Source organism: Panulirus ornatus, chromosome 64 (assembly GCF_036320965.1).
Source record: "Panulirus ornatus isolate Po-2019 chromosome 64, ASM3632096v1, whole genome shotgun sequence".
Classification (NCBI taxonomy): Eukaryota; Metazoa; Arthropoda; class Malacostraca; order Decapoda; family Palinuridae; genus Panulirus; species Panulirus ornatus.
In genome coordinates, this window is record NC_092287.1 from 5,452,931 (window position 1) to 5,470,959 (window position 18,029).

The window sequence follows — 18,029 nt, forward strand, 5'->3', positions numbered from 1 at the left end:
CGTGTATGTATATACATGTGTATGTGGGTGGGTTGGGCCATTCTTTCGTCTGTTTCCTTGCGCTACCTCGCTAACGCGGGAAACAGCGACAAAGCAAAATAAATAATAAATAATATATATATATAAATAATATATATATATATATATATGGTGTGGGAGGAAAGTTGTTAGAAGCAGTGAAAAGTTTTTATCGAGGATGTAAGGCATGTGTACGTGTAGGAAGAGAGGAAAGTGATTGGTTCTCAGTGAATGTAGGTTTGCGGCAGGGGTGTGTGATGTCTCCATGGTTGTTTAATTTGTTTATGGATGGGGTTGTTAGGGAGGTAAATGCAAGAGTTTTGGAAAGAGGGGCAAGTATGAAGTCTGTTGGGGATGAGAGAGCTTGGGAAGTGAGTCAGTTGTTGTTCGCTGATGACACAGCGCTGGTGGCTGATTCATGTGTGAAACTGCAGAAGCTGGTGACTGAGTTTGGTAAAGTGTGTGGAAGAAGAAAGTTAAGAGTAAATGTGAATAAGAGCAAGGTTATTAGGTACAGTAGGGTTGAGGGTCAAGTCAATTGGGAGGTGAGTTTGAATGGAGAAAAACTGGAGGAAGTGAAGTGTTTTAGATATCTGGGAGTGGATCTGGCAGCGGATGGAACCATGGAAGCGGAAGTGGATCATAGGGTGGGGGAGGGGGCGAAAATTCTGGGGGCCTTGAAGAATGTGTGGAAGTCGAGAACATTATCTCGGAAAGCAAAAATGGGTATGTTTGAAGGAATAGTGGTTCCAACAATGTTGTATGGTTGCGAGGCGTGGGCTATGGATAGAGTTGTGCGCAGGAGGATGGATGTGCTGGAAATGAGATGTTTGAGGACAATGTGTGGTGTGAGGTGGTTTGATCGAGTGAGTAACGTAAGGGTAAGAGAGATGTGTGGAAATAAAAAGAGCGTGGTTGAGAAAGCAGAAGAGGGTGTTTTGAAGTGGTTTGGGCACATGGAGAGAATGAGTGAGGAAAGATTGACCAAGAGGATATATGTGTCGGAGGTGGAGGGAACAAGAAGAGGGAGACCAAATTGGAGGTGGAAAGATGGAGTGAAAAAGATTTTGTGTGATCGGGGCCTGAACATGCAGGAGGGTGAAAGGAGGGCAAGGAATAGAGTGAATTGGAGCGATGTGGTATACCGGGGCTGACGTGCTGTCAGTGGATTGAATCAAGGCATGTGAAGCGTCTGGGGTAAACCATGGAAAGCTGTGTAGGTATGTATATTTGCGTGTGTGGACGTATGTATATACATGTGTATGGGGGGGGGGTTGGGCCATTTCTTTCGTCTGTTTCCTTGCGCTACCTCGCAAACGCGGGAGACAGCGACAAAGTATAAAAATATATATATATATATATATATATATATATATATATATATATATATATATATATATATATATATTTTCTTTTTTGCTTTGTCGCTGTCTCCCGCGTTTGCTAGGTAGCGCAAGGAAACATACGAAAGAAATGGCCCAACCCACCCCCATACACTTGTATATACATACGTCCACACACGCAAATATACATACCTACACAGCTTTCCATGGTTTACCCCAGACGCTTCACATGCCCTGATTCAATCCACTAACAGCACGTCAACCCTGGTATACCACATCGCTCCAATTCACTCTATTCCTTGCCCTCCTTTCACCCTCCTGCATGTTCAGGCCCCGATCACACAAAATCTTTTTCACTCCATCTTTCCACCTCCAATTTGGTCTCCCTCTTCTCCTCGTTCCCTCCACCTCCGACACATATATCCTCTTGGTCAATCTTTCCTCACTCATTCTCTCCATGTGCCAAACCATTTCAAAACACCCTCTTCTGCTCTCTCAACCACGCTCTTTTTATTTCCACACATCTCTCTTACCCTTACGTTACTTACTCGATCAAACCACCTCACACCACACATTGTCCTCAAACATCTCATTTCCAGCACATCCATCCTCCTGCGCACATCTCTATCCATAGCCCACGCCTCGCAACCATACAACATTGTTGGAACCACTATTCCTTCAAACATACCCATTTTTGCTTTCCGAGATAATGTTCTCGACTTCCACACATTTTTCAAGGCTCCCAAAATTTTCGCCCCCTCCCCCACCCTATGATCCACTTCCGCTTCCATGGTTCCATCCGCTGACAGATCCACTCCCAGATATCTAAAACACTTTACTTCCTCCAGTTTTTCTCCATTCAAACTCACTTCCCAATTGACTTGACCCTCAACCCTACTGAACCCTACTGTACCTAATAACCTTGCTCTTATTCACATTTACTCTTAACTTTCTTCTTTCACACACTTTACCAAACTCAGTCACCAGCTTCTGTAGTTTCTCACATGAATCAGCCACCAGCGCTGTATCATCAGCGAACAACAACTGACTCACTTCCCAAGCTCTCTCATCCCCAACAGACTTCATACTTGCCCCTCTTTCCAAAACTCTTGCATTCACCTCCCTAACAACCCCATCCATAAACAAATTAAACAACCATGGAGACATCACACACCCCTGCCGCAAACCTACATTCACTGAGAACCAATCACTTTCCTCTCTTCCTACACGTACACATGCCTTACATCCTCGATAAAAACTTTTCACTGCTTCTAACAACTTGCCTCCCACAACATATATTCTTAATACCTTCCACAGAGCATCTCTATCAACTCTATCATATGCGTTCTCCAGATCCATAAATGCTACATACAAATCCATTTGCTTTTCTAAGTATTTCTCACATATATATATATATATATATATATATATATATATATATATATATATATATATATATATATATATATATATTTTTTTTTATACTTTGTCGCTGTCTCCCGCGTTTGCGAGGTAGCGCAAGGAAACAGACGAAAGAAATGGCCCAACCCCCCCCCCATACACATGTATATACATACGTCCACACACGCAAATATACATACCTACACAGCTTTCCATGGTTTACTCCAGACGCTTCACATGCCTTGATTCAATCCACTGACAGCACGTCAACCCCGGTATACCACATCGCTCCAATTCACTCTATTCCTTGCCCTCCTTTCACCCTCCTGCATGTTCAAGCCCCGATCACACAAAATCTTTTTCACTCCATCTTTCCACCTCCAATTTGGTCTCCCTCTTCTCCTCGTTCCCTCCACCTCCGACACATATATTCTCTTGGTCAATCTTTCCTCACTCATTCTCTCCATGTGCCCGAACCATTTCAAAACACCCTCTTCTACTCTCTCAACCACGCTCTTTTTATTTCCACACATCTCTCTTACCCTTACGTTACTTACTCGATCAAACCACCTCACACCACATATTGTCTTCAAACATCTCATTTCCAGCACATCCATCCTCCTGCGCACAACTCTATCCATAGCCCACGTCTCGCAACCATACAACATTGTTGGAACCACTATTCCTTCAAACATACCCATTTTTGCTTTCCGAGATAATGTTCTCGACTTCCACACATTCTTCAAGGCTCCCAGAATTTTCGCCGCCTCCCCCACCCTATGATCCACTTCCGCTTCCATGGTTCCATCCGCTGCCAGATCCACTCCCAGATATCTAAAACACTTCACTTCCTCCAGTTTTTCTCCATTCAAACTCACCTCCCAATTGACTTGACCCTCAACCCTACTGTACCTAATAACCTTGCTCTTATTCACATTTACTATTAACTTTCTTCTTCCACACACTTTACCAAACTCAGTCACCAGCTTCTGCAGTTTCTCACATGAATCAGCCACCAGCGCTGTATCATCAGCGAACAACAACTGACTCACTTCCCAAGCTCTCTCATCCCCAACAGACTTCATACTTGCCCCTCTTTCCAAAACTCTTGCATTTACCTCCCTAACAACCCCATCCATAAACAAATTAAACAACCATGGAGACATCACACACCCCTGCCGCAAACCTACATTCACCGAGAACCAATCACTCTCCTCTCTTCCTACACGTACACATGCCTTACATCCTCGATAAAAACTTTTCACTGCTTCTAACAACTTTCCTCCCACACCATATATTCTTAATACCTTCCACAGAGCATCTCTATCAACTCTATCATATGCCTTCTCCAGATCCATAAATGCTACATACAAATCCATTTGCTTTTCTAAGCATTTCTCACATACATTCTTCAAAGCAAACACCTGATCCACACATCCTCTACCACTTCTGAAACCACACTGCTCTTCCCCAATCTGATGCTCTGTACATGCCTTCACCCTCTCAATCAATACCCTCCCATATAATTTACCAGGAATACTCAACAAACTTATACCTCTGTAATTTGAGCACTCACTCTTATATATATATATATATATATATATATATATATTTTTTTTTTTTTTATACTTTGTCGCTGTCTCCCGCGCTTGCGAGGTAGCGCAAGGAAACAGACGAAAGAAATGGCCCAACCCCCCCAATACACATGTATATACATACGTCCACACACGCAAATATACATACCTACACAGCTTTCCATAGCTTACCCCAGACGCTTCACATGCCTTGATTCAATCCACTGACAGCACGTCAACCCCGGTATACCACATCGCTCCAATTCACTCTATTCCTTGCCCTCCTTTCACCCTCCTGCATGTTCAGGCCCCGATCACACAAAATCTTTTTCACTCCATCTTTCCACCTCCAATTTGGTCTCCCTCTTCTCCTTGTTGCCTCCACCTCCGACACATATATCCTCTTGGTCAATCTTTCCTCACTCATCCTCTCCATGTGCCCAAACCACTTCAAAACACCCTCTTCTGCTCTCTCAACCACGCTCTTTTTATTTCCACACATCTCTCTTACCCTTACGTTACTCACTCGATCAAACCACCTCACACCACACATTGTCCTCAAACATCTCATTTCCAGCACATCCATCCTCCTGCGCACAACTCTATCCATAGCCTACGCCTCGCAACCATACAACATTGTTGGAACCACTATTCCTTCAAACATACCCATTTTTGCTTTCCGAGATAATGTTCTCGACTTCCACACATTCTTCAAGGCCCCCAGAATTTTCGCCCCCTCCCCCACCCTATGATCCACTTCCGCTTCCATGGTTCCATCCGCTGCCAGATCCACTCCCAGATATCTAAAACACTTCACTTCCTCCAGTTTTTCTCCATTCAAACTCACCTCCCAATTGACTTGACCCTCAACCCTACTGTACCTAATAACCTTGCTCTTATTCACATTTACTCTTAACTTTCTTCTTCCACACACTTTACCAAACTCAGTCACCAGCTTCTGCAGTTTCTCACATGAATCAGCCACCAGCGCTGTATCATCAGCGAACAACAACTGACTCACTTCCCAAGCTCTCTCATCCCCAACAGACTTCATACTTGCCCCTCTTTCCAAAACTCTTGCATTTACCTCCCTAACAACCCCATCCATAAACAAATTAAACAACCATGGAGACATCACACACCCCTGCCGCAAACCTACATTCACTGAGAACCAATCACTTTCCTCTCTTCCTACACGTACACATGCCTTACATCCTCGATAAAATTAAAGGGTCAAGGAAATGGAGGAAACCAAGGATGAGGTGGCATGACAGAGTGGAGGACACTATGACTGTTCCTGAATATGCAGGAGGGTGTTAGTGTGCAAGGGATAAAGTGAACTATAGGGGTGTGGTATACATAGGGAGATATGCTGTCATTGGGCTAAATCAGGGCATGTGAAGTGGTTAGGGGAAACCATGGAAAGGTCTATGGGGCCTAGTTGTGGATGGAAACTCTGGTTTTGGTGCAATAAACATGACAGATAAAGAGTAAATCTGAGAAAATGATGCCATTCCTTCCTCTCTTCCTGGCACTTCCTCACTCATGTGGGAAATGGTGAACATATATGAAAAAAAGACTACAGAAAATGTTTACTTATTCTAAAACAAACTAAATTTCCACTTCTTTATATTTCACTTCATGGCTGTACGGATGGATGCTTACATAACACACTACAAAACATGAACACATGATTTCTTCATGATTGTAAATACATTACATGGAATGATGACCATCTAAATGCATTCACAATTTCAACATTTATATAAGCACAATGGAATCCCTAAATGCCAGTGCAAAGCTACAACCTACATTGATAGCATTTTCACTTGCCTCCCAATAAATTACATCTTTTATAGTCAAGAAATGCTTAAAGGTGTTTTACTTCTGTTCTACTTATAGCTTTGCCTTAAGAACACATAATTCTCTTCATATTCTACTTCATCTGAAAAGTTTAATGCATAGAGGCTTTCCTCTTCATCTTTTATTAATCAAATGCCCTAAGCAATACACATATAGCAAGTGCTTGCTATTGAGCTAAGTCAATGTATATGCACCTTTTAGAATGATCTATGGGTGACTCAGGTGTGTGACACTTTTTCAGCATTGGTGAAAGAATGCTAGAGACACTTATTAACAATAAGTGGAATTAAACACAAACTGGAATTTGAAATGAGTGACTTGGGATATTATGGTTCAACTTGGTAGAACATATGAATCCATTAGACAATGAATTTCAAGAATTTTCATCATGGATCTTTGAGTATCAAGCAGTATCAACACATACCAAAAACAAATGACAGCTAGAGCCTATATTAGGTAAACAAAACACTCCGTTAAAGTTAAATATGCATTCAGACCATAATCTGTGGCCTATCATTCTAAATCTGTACAAATCCAAAGTAATCACTTTACACAGTCCTGATTATCATAGATCTTTGATACTCTACATGCAAAACTTTCATATTCTAATTTTCTGATATGACAGTTTGATTTCTACATCCACTGTACAAACAAGTGAATTACTAACCTCTGTTGTAGTTTGCAACATCATGTTGAAGAATTTGGACAGCTAACTCTTTTAGTTTACATTTAGTATCTGAATCAGTTTTCAAAGCTTCAGTATCTGAATCAGTGTGCAGAGTCTTAGATTCTTCAGTAATAAGCTGGAAGGGATGGATTAGATCTTAGACAGAAGCTAAATTTGAAGGGATGAATTAGATCCATAAACAAAAGTCAAAAGTTATACAACAATAAATTCAAATCGTAACTAGCCACATAATCAAGGTGAGCAAAGAAATGTTCTGAGAGCCACAACTGAAAAACATGATTAAATTCCTGGAAAACTTGTCAAAGCGATACACTGTTAAATCAGCACATTAAACTCAACACATAAGAAGGTTAAGCATCTGAGCAGAAATTTTCTGTATTCATTTCTTAAGCATGGACTATACATGAAAAAAAATTAGCTTAAGACTTAAACATGTTACTTCAATTTCATATTATTCAATTCTGATGAAATTTAAAGACAACTTACAAAAAATGCAGCAATATGGTCATAAAATTTAATTTTCAAAAAAGATAAGGGAAAAAAGAAAGTGACTATGAATTAATCTAAAATAATGTTAAAAGACACAAAATATCAGAGGAGAAAAATAAATCTTTCTTAGCAGCTGTAATCCATTTAAGTTTCCTTAATAGTAAGATACTTTGTGCATATGACCCAAATAAAAGTTTATGACAATGATCATTATATCCATGTATATCACTATTCTCCCTCAAAATTCATGTTATTTCTTCCAATGCTGTCATGTGTGTGCATGTTTCCAGCTGGCAGATACACAGGCATCATTATCACAGCTGCCAGATGTAAAATCTGATAAGTATTTTTCTATCATGGTGCTTGTAGGGGAACTGACAGCTGTGAAATTTCTGAGGATGAATTATAAGTGCTGGTAACATGATATCCTAACTTGGCTCAAGGGTGCTCCAAGATATATGATATGGGGCAGAAAACATCAGAAAATATCTCACATGTAAGACTCTAATCTCAAGAGAAAGAGGTACATACGAAAGAATGAAAGGGGTTTGAGGTATGTGTGTAGTTATGAAAGGGTTAAAGAACACTATTCTCTCCCTGGTTCATTCCTCTGTGTACTAAAAAGTATAAAAAAATAATCCTCTCATCCACTCTCCAGCAGTCATGTGAAATGCATCAAACCACAGCTCCCTATCCGCAACCAGGCCCCACAGACATGATTTATCCGACACTTAAAATGACCTGGTTCAGTCCACTGACATCACATCAATCCATGTATATCACATTGTTCTAATTCACTCTACCCCATGCACACCTTTCATCCTCCTGTTAATTCAGGCCCTGATTGCTCAAAATCTTTATCACTTAATCCTTCCATCTATAGATTGGTCTCCTTGTTCCCTCCACTCCTAACAAGTATATCCTCTTTACCATACTGATCTTATTCTTCAGCATGAAACAAAGTGTTTTCTAATTAAATGGGCCACTCCCATATTACTGATAACATCAATATTCATCGGAGATAATCTCGGAGAGCAAAAGTGGGTATGTTCGAAGGAATAGTGGTTCCAACAATGCTATGTGGCTGCGAGGCATGGGCAATAGATGGGGTTGTGTGGAGGAGGGTGGATGTGTTGGAAATGAGATGTTTGAGGACAATATGTGGTATGAGGTGGTTTGATTGAGTAAGTAATGAAAGGATAAGACAGATGTGTGGTAATAAGAAGTGTGGTTGAAAGAGAAGACGGTGTTGAAATGGTTTGGTCACATGGAGAGAATGAGTGAGGAAAGATTGACAAAGAGGATACATGTGTCAGAGGTTGAGGGAATGAGGAGAAGTGGGAGACCTAATTGGAGGTGGGAGGATGGAGTGAAAAAGATTTTGAGCGATCGGGGCCTGAACATAGAGGAGGGTGAAAGACATGCAAGAAATAGAGTGAACTGGAACGATGTGGTATACTGGGGTGGACATGCTATCAATGGATTGAACCAGGGCATGTGAAGCATCTGGGGTAAATCATGGAAAGTTTTATGGGGCCTGAATGTGGAAAGGGAGATGTGGTTTGGGTGCATTACACATGACAGCTAGAGACTGAGTGTGAATGAATGTGCCCTCTGTTGTTTTTCCCTAGCGCTACCTCGTGCTCATGCGGTGTGTGTGTGTGTGTGTGTGTCTGTGTGTGCGCTATTTCATGTGTGGTAGGTTGGTAATGGGAATGGATGAAGGCAGCAAGTATGAACATGTACATCTGTATATATGTATGTGTATGTGTATGTATATGTATGTATACGTTGAAATGTATAGGTATGTATATGTACGTATGTGGGTGTTTTATGTATATACATGTGCATGTGGGTGAGTTCTGGGCCATTCCTTCATCTGTTTCCTTGCACTACCTGACTAACATGGGAGATGGCGATTAATTTTCTTTTCCTTTCATACTATTCGCCATTTCCCGCGTCAGCGAGGTAGTGTTAAGAACAAAGGACTGGGCCTCTGAGGGAATATCCTCACCTGGCCCCTTCTCTGTTCCTTCTTTTGGAAAATTAAAAGAAAAGAGAGGGGAGGATTTCCAGCCACCCGCCCCCTCCCCTTTTAGTCGCCTTCTACGACACGCAAGGAATATGTGGGAAGTATTCTTTCTCCCCATCCCCAGGGCGATTAAGTATAATAATAAAATAATCAGTATTCATATCTTCATTCTTATTATCATTATTCCCTACCATTTCATAGGCAGTGGGGCCAATAACAATGTCAGGCCTAATGGATAAGATCTCTAAACAAAAAGTGGAAGTAAGGAAAAGCACAGCATAGCTAGACATGTAGTTCACAAACTTTTAAGTTGCCAACACTCACACAAAATCTGTGGAAAATAAGGACCTGCCAGATCACATACTGTATGAAGGATCTTCACAATATCATCACTCTTTTTAGTAATGCTACTAACCTGCAAATGCCATTCATGTTCAGCTCTGATAAGTGGAGTAGAACGAGGCTTGTAGTTCAACCATAAGTGTGAAAAATTTACTTCCTTTCCCTTCTGAGCATCAATGGATTGTGATGTTATGAAGTCTTTGGAGTCTGGCATCTGTGAATATTATGAAACTTATAAATTGAATTCATTATCTTTACTGCTGAGATATAAAGAGTAGTGTTCATCAGGAACACAATATAATTTCTATAGGAATTCTGTTTTCTGCATAAGTACACTGTAATCACTATATGAACTACATTTTATGAAAGTTCATCATCTTCATAAAAAGAACTTATATAATACCATATTATACCATACTTACTAGTAATTTTGCTTTCAGTAAGAGTGCCAAGTATAACTACCTCAAAATATCAATTCACCATGGAACCCTGATCTTGAAATCCTCAAGGTCAAATCCCAAAAATGCACATCTTTAAAAGCCTAGCAGTTCTTTATATGTTTCACTTCCATACCTCTACTAATTCTGAAGATAAATATTCAACAAAAATAAAAATGAAAAGTAACAGGTAGTCCAGGGAGACAGACCTTTGAACTCTTGAAGGTTAAACCACACAAATGGCACACTTTCTTTGTTAGTCAACTATCTCTTATCCTAGTTTTAATAATATCAATTAGCTAATTTCCTTTCATGAAGCTGACAAAGGCTCCATCAACAGACAAAAAGACATTATCATGGTCAGACCTTGAATGAAAGATAAAAGAGAAAGTGGGGGGGACATGAGGAAAAATACATCTAAGAGTTTCAGAAAAAGAAAAAGGGGTCAGAAGTTTAGGTTTTGAAGTCTGAATGCACTTTTTTCTTTAAGGCAGTGTCTCAAGAGCAGTGAAAAGTTTAGAGGGTCAGACCCTTCAAAGGCTCCATCTAATTCAACGCTGTAATAGCATTTACATGATGGGCATGAGCGTGTCTCCCACTCTTCTGGAAACCACACATGATCAACAAAAAAATTCGGCTTTGTGTTGTAAAGGTGCCTTAATTACTATTCTTGTGAATAACTGCTATGTCATATCAACAGGAGCTTTATTTGCCAAAGTATGGAACAGTTCTCAGGCTCATCTTCGTCTCTATTAATCTGAGTTGAATCACAAGCCTCCCATCTCATTAACTCTCCTAGCAACATCTGTATGCTGTGATGTTGCTGCTCTACCTATTTCATAGGTACTATCAGGACACTATTTTTGTGAGTTGTCTGCTTGTGTCCCCACACCCAAGATTTGGGCCCTTGGTACATGAATGACTGCTGTCTCCCACAGTTTTTGTGAGGAGACTAGCCGCTTGAGGACAGATTATGATACCTCCTTCTTACCTCAAACAGTTAAGCTGTGGAATTCTCTTCCTTCTTTTGTCTTTCCCTTTTCATATAACCTATCTTCATTTAAGTGTCAAGTCTACCAACACCAGCACAGCCTTGATTCAATCCTACTTTCTTTTCCTCTTACATGTATTTTTTTTCACTTGACATGCCCTTAATAGGGGCATGTTTTACCTTTGCCATGTCAAGAATATAAAAGTGAGATACCAATGCAGTCTACACCAAAAGTTAAGTTGCAAATGAAAAAAAAAAAGAATGGTTGTGGCCTAATAGATGCTGCAATGTTGGCTCACTTTCCCTCTTCTGTAGGTATTACTTTGGTATTCATTCCCAACAGCTGATTGCATGTGTGCCCTTACCACTAAGTAGACCACACGACAATTGGCAAGATGCCGCATCAAATGATTATTGTGCAGCTGTTGGAAAGTCAAAGGTGGACCGTTTTGATACCTGTTTCTTTCCTTACACCTTGAAGCTTTGAAACTCTCTACCTTCTCATGTCATCTTTCCCAATAACTATGACCTGGCACATTTTCAAAGACAGGCTTTTCACTTCCTCCAAAAATTGTAAGTACTTTCCCTTGTCTTTTGTTTTCCACTTTCATAATTCTCTCTATATTTCAATTAAGGCCCAACCTTGATGTGGACTTTTGTCCATGATTGGAGCCTCCAATATAAAAATAAAAAATAAGCAAACAAACAAACAAACAAAACTTTGGACACTATGCTGTTTGCCAAGAGATATATTTCAAATTATGCTCTGCTTTGTATAAAGCTATTACCGTTGCAATGTCCGACACTGTAACTCTCCTGGGAATAATGGGATGGCACAAGAGCTAGGAAGTTGTGGACAAATGAGGAAAAAATACCCATCACTCAAAGACAAACAAAACAGACATGAACCTCATATCCGCTTAACTTTTGGCAGAGACTGTAGCTTTCCCCACCCATCACTTACCAAATTCACCTGATCACAGCCTGTCATGGTGATGATGGAACTGGTTGATACTTATTTGAAATAGCTTGTCTAGATCACTAAGCTGTGGCATCACTGCAATGCTTGACTCACAAACCATGCTGGGTGTTTGGAGTCTACTTCAAGAATGCCTATGATCTCATGAATGGGCAGAAATTCCATTGAATCGCAACTGCTTGATAGAAGATTATGGTTACCAGCTTAAGAGTCATCTTGCCCTCTATGATCCCTGAATTTAACTCTTGTATTTAATGTACCAGTAGCTAATTTCACACCTTGGTAATTCCCGAACTCAAATGGGTGAAAAGCTTATCTAGGCACTATATACACACAAGAGCAGAGTGTATGAAGAGTTTACTGGCAATTTTCTACACACTAATGTGGCTTACATGTCCCATGCCAATAGATGAAACAACTAAACATCTCTTACCCAGAACCCAATATTTATTTTTTTTTTTTTATTATACTTTGTCGCTGTCTCCCGCGTTTGCGAGGTAGCGCAAGGAAACAGACGAAAGAAATGGCCCAACCCCCCCCATACACATGTATATACATACGTCCACACACGCAAATATACATACCTACACAGCTTTCCATGGTTTACCCGACGCTTCACATGCCTTGATTCAATCCACTGACAGCATGTCAACCCCGGTATACCACATTGCTCCAATTCACTCTATTCCTTGCCCTCCCTTTCACCCTCCTGCATGTTCAGGCCCCGATCACACAAAATCTTTTTCACTCCATCTTTCCACCTCCAATTTGGTCTCCCTCTTCTCCTCGTTCCCTCCACCTCCGACACATATATCCTCTTGGTCAATCTTTCCTCACTCATTCTCTCCATGTGCCCAAACCACTTCAAAACACCCTCTTCTGCTCTCTCAACCACGCTCTTTTTATTTCCACACATCTCTCTTACCCTTACGTTACTCACTCGATCAAACCACCTCACACCACACATTGTCCTCAAACATCTCATTTCCAGCACATCCATCCTCCTGCGCACAACTCTATCCATAGCCCACGCCTCACAACCATACAACATTGTTGGAACCACTATTCCTTCAAACATACCCATTTTTGCTTTCCGAGATAATGTTCTCGACTTCCACACATTCTTCAAGGCCCCCAGAATTTTTGCCCCCTCCCCCACCCTATGATCCACTTCCGCTTCCATGGTTCCATCCGCTGCCAGATCCACTCCCAGATATCTAAAACACTTCACTTCCTCCAGTTTTTCTCCATTCAAACTCACCTCCCAATTGACTTGACCCTCAACCCTACTGTACCTAATAACCTTGCTCTTATTCACATTTACTCTTAACTTTCTTCTTTCACACATTTTACCAAACTCAGTCACCAGCTTCTGCAGTTTCTCACATGAATCAGCCACCAGCGCTGTATCATCAGCGAACAACAACTGACTCCCTTCCCAAGCTCTCTCATCCCCAACAGACTTCATACTTGCCCCTCTTTCCAAAACTCTTGCATTTACCTCCCTAACAACCCCATCCATAAACAAATTAAACAACCATGGAGACATCACACACCCCTGCCGCAAACCTACATTCACTGAGAACCAATCACTTTCCTCTCTTCCTACACGTACACATGCCTTACATCCTCGATAAAAACTTTTCACTGCTTCTAACAACTTTCCTCCCACACCATATATTCTTAATACCTTCCACAGAGCATCTCTATCAACTCTATCATATGCCTTCTCCAGATCCATAAATGCTACATACAAATCCATTTGCTTTTCTAAGTATTTCTCACATACATTCTTCAAAGCAAACACCTGATCCACACATCCTCTACCACTTCTGAAACCACACTGCTCTTCCCCAATCTGATGCTCTGTACATGCCTTCACCCTCTCAATCAATACCCTCCCATATAATTTACCAGGAATACTCAACAAACTTATACCTCTGTAATTTGAGCACTCACTCTTATCCCCTTTGCCTTTGTACAATGGCACTATGCACGCATTCCGCCAATCCTCAGGCACCTCACCATGAGTCATACATACATTAAATAACCTTACCAACCAGTCAACAATACAGTCACCCCCTTTTTTAATAAATTCCACTGCAATACCATCCAAACCTGCTGCCTTGCCGGCTTTCATCTTCCGCAAATATACATGTACATATTAAAACATTGAAAATGAACAGTATCATCACACAGACATGAACAACTCAAGATAGCCCACAGTGGCCACAACTTGACCTGAAGTGAATATTCAAGTAATCTAGTCATTTCATGAAAATCTAATCAGTTTTTGATCAATTTACCAGATAAAAGGAGGTAAAGTCATATAAACATCTACTAAAATCTGAGGGCAATCCTACACAAACAAATGAAAAATTGCAAATGCATGCATTTACTCATGACTGCAAGTCCAACCAAACTGCAACCAAGGCATAAGCCTGTTAAGTCTTCAGCTAAAGAAGCAATAAAGGTAATAAAAATCTCACTAAGACAGACAGAAATGACTGACACATGTTTAATGAGGAATTCAGTACACAGATAAATAAAAAATTGCACCTAAGATATTAGACTGAACTGTTAAGAATCCTTAGTCTCATTTCCCTTACATTCACTGAAGGAGACATATGATAAAAAAAGGGAGATTAAATAAGGAAAATAATGAGTGTTCATGAAAGAGGGCAAAGAGAGAAAAAACATCAGATTATTAGCTGATGGTGCCATGCGCTTTGATTAACAAAACAGTTGCATGTGTGCATTACAAACAGAGACTTGTGATGAGAAAATTATCTATATATTTGGGAACAGGATTTTAATCCAATGTAGATGACAGTAATAATCACCTGTACTCGGTCCTGTGCACAATTAAGAAAAAAAATATAAAAGGAACAATGACTTACTATACTCTAACCAATTAACACTTCAAACTTACCTGATCATTACTTAAGGCTGTTGAACTGGACACTTCATTATTTTGTATTGGTTGGAATTTATTTTTAGTACTCTTTTTCTTCTTCTTCTTCTTCTTCTTCTTGCCCTTAGACTGATTATCCAAGTTAATATTCTGTTTAACAATAGAGGTTTTCTTCATTGTCTTGAAAGTTTTGTCTTGTGACACTGATTTCTTCACTTTCCTATTCTGGTTTCTGAAATGGGTTACCATCTTCTTTTCTTTTATACTGACCTTTCCCATCTCTAAAATACAGAGGATATAATAAATACTAAATAATCACAATACAAATATACCAGTATGTTTTATAAGAATCACTGGTGTTTAATCTTTTTCAGATCTTTTTTCTAAAAAATCATCATCTACTACACAAATAATAATGTGCTGTATATCTTGCTTCTGCTTCCTTACTGTAACGGTCAAATCAACTGCATAATTCAACAAATCATCTGGATACTGCAATAGGGTATCTGACATGAGTAAAACCTTTCTATGCATGACTGTTTTCACTGTCTACAGTGCACAAAAAGTAAAAAAATTCTTGACGAATACGTGCAAAAATAATGTCAAAACCAGTAACTTCATTCTAGTTTAGGGATAAGGTGCACAAAAACATATCAAATTCATTATGTTTTTCTTGTAAATCAAGAGTTAAGCACATCAAGTTTTGGATGAGGACATAATTTACTGGACTGCCAAAGCCTTAGTAATCATCTAACTGTACTGGAAAAGGAGAGTTTTACACTCGTTGGTTCTGTCATAATCTTTATCATACAAACTCTTTAATTCTATATGTTTGCTGCATCAAACATGTCCTCATTCATTTTATTCTTATACTGTAGGAGTACTTCCTCAAGTCTTTCTATATCTCTGACACACAGCAACTCCAATCAAGGGGTGGCCATGGCAAAAGTCTCCACTTATCTCTGTCCTTACATGACTCCCTCGCATACCCAATTCCACACATTCTTCCACGGTTTCTCTCCCTCTAGTATTTCTCCACCCTATTTGCCCATGTCACAGGTGGTCTTCCACTCACACCAACCACTTTAATTGAACTATCACACACTCTCCTTGTAAACTCCCAGTCTTGCATTCTTTTATCATGCCCAAGCCACCTCAAAGAATTGTTTCACCCATTCTACCACACCATTCATTTCCTTTGCATTCCTTGTCATACCACATCTCTCATACACCCTTCATTTTTTTTTTCATTCCATCAAGTCACACCACATGGTCTTCTAAAATAGCTCATATCCATAGCCTGAATTCTTGACCTCTGTGCCTCATTCCTTGTCCATGTTTCGGCTGCATAGATCAGGTTTGGAAGGACTATGCTGTCCCTTAATCTTCTCTTCACTTCCATTCCTACACCTCTACCCTTCATCATTCCATTAAGGGACCCAATGACTCTTCTACCATGTACTGCTCTCTTCCTTATCTCTCCTTACATATCAGCACACTTACCTAAGAAAGCTCCCAGATACTTCAATTCCCTTACTTCTTCCAGTCTTTTCCCCCCCATTATCCACAGCACAATTTAGTACACTTTCTTCTTTCAATCTATATGGTTTTACAAAATCCATACTCCGTTTCCCTTCAAAAACAATTACTTTACTTTTACTTGCATTTACCATCAATCTATGTTTACACACATCATACAACATCAATCTCTGCAAGCAAGACAGTATCATCCGCAAACAGGCTTGCCACTAGCTACCATACCTCATTGTCACACTCCGTCTCTGTATGTCTTTTCCCTAATTTGTTTTCATCTCATAACTATCCATACATATATTAAAAAAACCATGGTGATATCACACAGCCCTACCTCATGCCTACATGTATTCCAAAACTTTCATTCAGCTTTCCATCCACTCTTACACATGCATTTGCTCATTTATAGAGGGCTTTCACACCATCCAATAGTTGTCCCCCTATACCATATACCCTTAACACATCCCTCATAGCATTCTACTCTACTATATCACACGCTTTCTCCAGATCCATAAAAGCAGCATACAACTTCTTACCCTCTACTGAATACTTTTCCACATTCATCTCTATTACAAAAATCTGATCCACACATCCCCTACCTTTCCTAAAAACCCCCCTTGCTCTTCACTAATTAACCCTACATTTACCTAAACATGTATACTACTACCATCTCATTTACTTCTGGGCAATAAAATACAATGCTCCACAACTGTTACTGTATTTTCTGAACATTATATTAGCAAGCAAAATAATATCACTCAAACATCAAATACAATAGTGATATGGAGCTAATCTAAATAATTAACTATTATTGCAATTTATTCTGTAACAATCTTATTTCATGTGGGAACGAGCAGGGCAGCAAATACCACTGTTTATATGGAATGAGTCAGGTGCTAATGAACTAAATGTATTTTTGATCACAGTGTCACATAAAGACTTGTGAGCCCCTATATATTTTCCAGGGTGATATGTTGCTAAAGTTTACTGTGGGTACAAACATATGGTGCTCTTACAGTGAAATTGTTGTACTCCTAATCTCTGAGACTGTTTCTAATGAAGAAAGCACCAGCAACCTACCTTAGTGTGCCTTAAGTTATCTTGAAGGAATGATATTCTTCACTCTCTAAGGATAACACTTAATTATGGGAATTTTGCTTCTGGGTACTGCATTTTTTCCACTTGTGCTTCAAGATGATTGGCTCTTCCCCTTCTAAGAAGAAGGAACCCCGAATTCTTGCCTTAAAACAGGAAACTAAGGGTACACGTGAGATATCTAGGAGTACTGGTCACTCAGAACGCACGATCAGGCAGCTGCTTCAAGCAACACTTCATCAGTTCCTTTCCTCATTGAGGATTTCAAGACCCTTTGGACCCAAAACATGGACCTAGAATACATCAAGAACCCTACCCATTCCGTGCCCC

The 18,029-nt window shown here is 40.0% G+C and overlaps 1 protein-coding gene across 4 annotated transcripts in view; it reads right to left on the reverse strand.

Moving 5' to 3' along the window:
* Positions 1–18,029, reverse strand: part of LOC139746194 (CCAAT/enhancer-binding protein zeta-like) — a 73,734-nt gene that overhangs the window by 55,168 nt on the left and 537 nt on the right. For 2 of the 4 annotated variants that reach the window (XM_071657118.1, XM_071657116.1), the window contains exons 2-4: positions 15,090–15,352; positions 9,824–9,964; positions 6,867–7,002 (exon numbers count right to left, since the gene is read on the reverse strand). In XM_071657118.1, the coding sequence (XP_071513219.1) occupies positions 6,867–7,002; positions 9,824–9,964; positions 15,090–15,350 (538 nt within the window). In that variant the 5' untranslated portion in view covers positions 15,351–15,352. Of the gene's footprint in view, positions 1–6,866; positions 7,003–9,823; positions 9,965–15,089; positions 15,353–17,684; positions 17,846–18,029 lie in introns of all 4 variants that reach the window. The other 2 variants (XM_071657117.1, XM_071657120.1) reach the window with 2 other exon arrangements.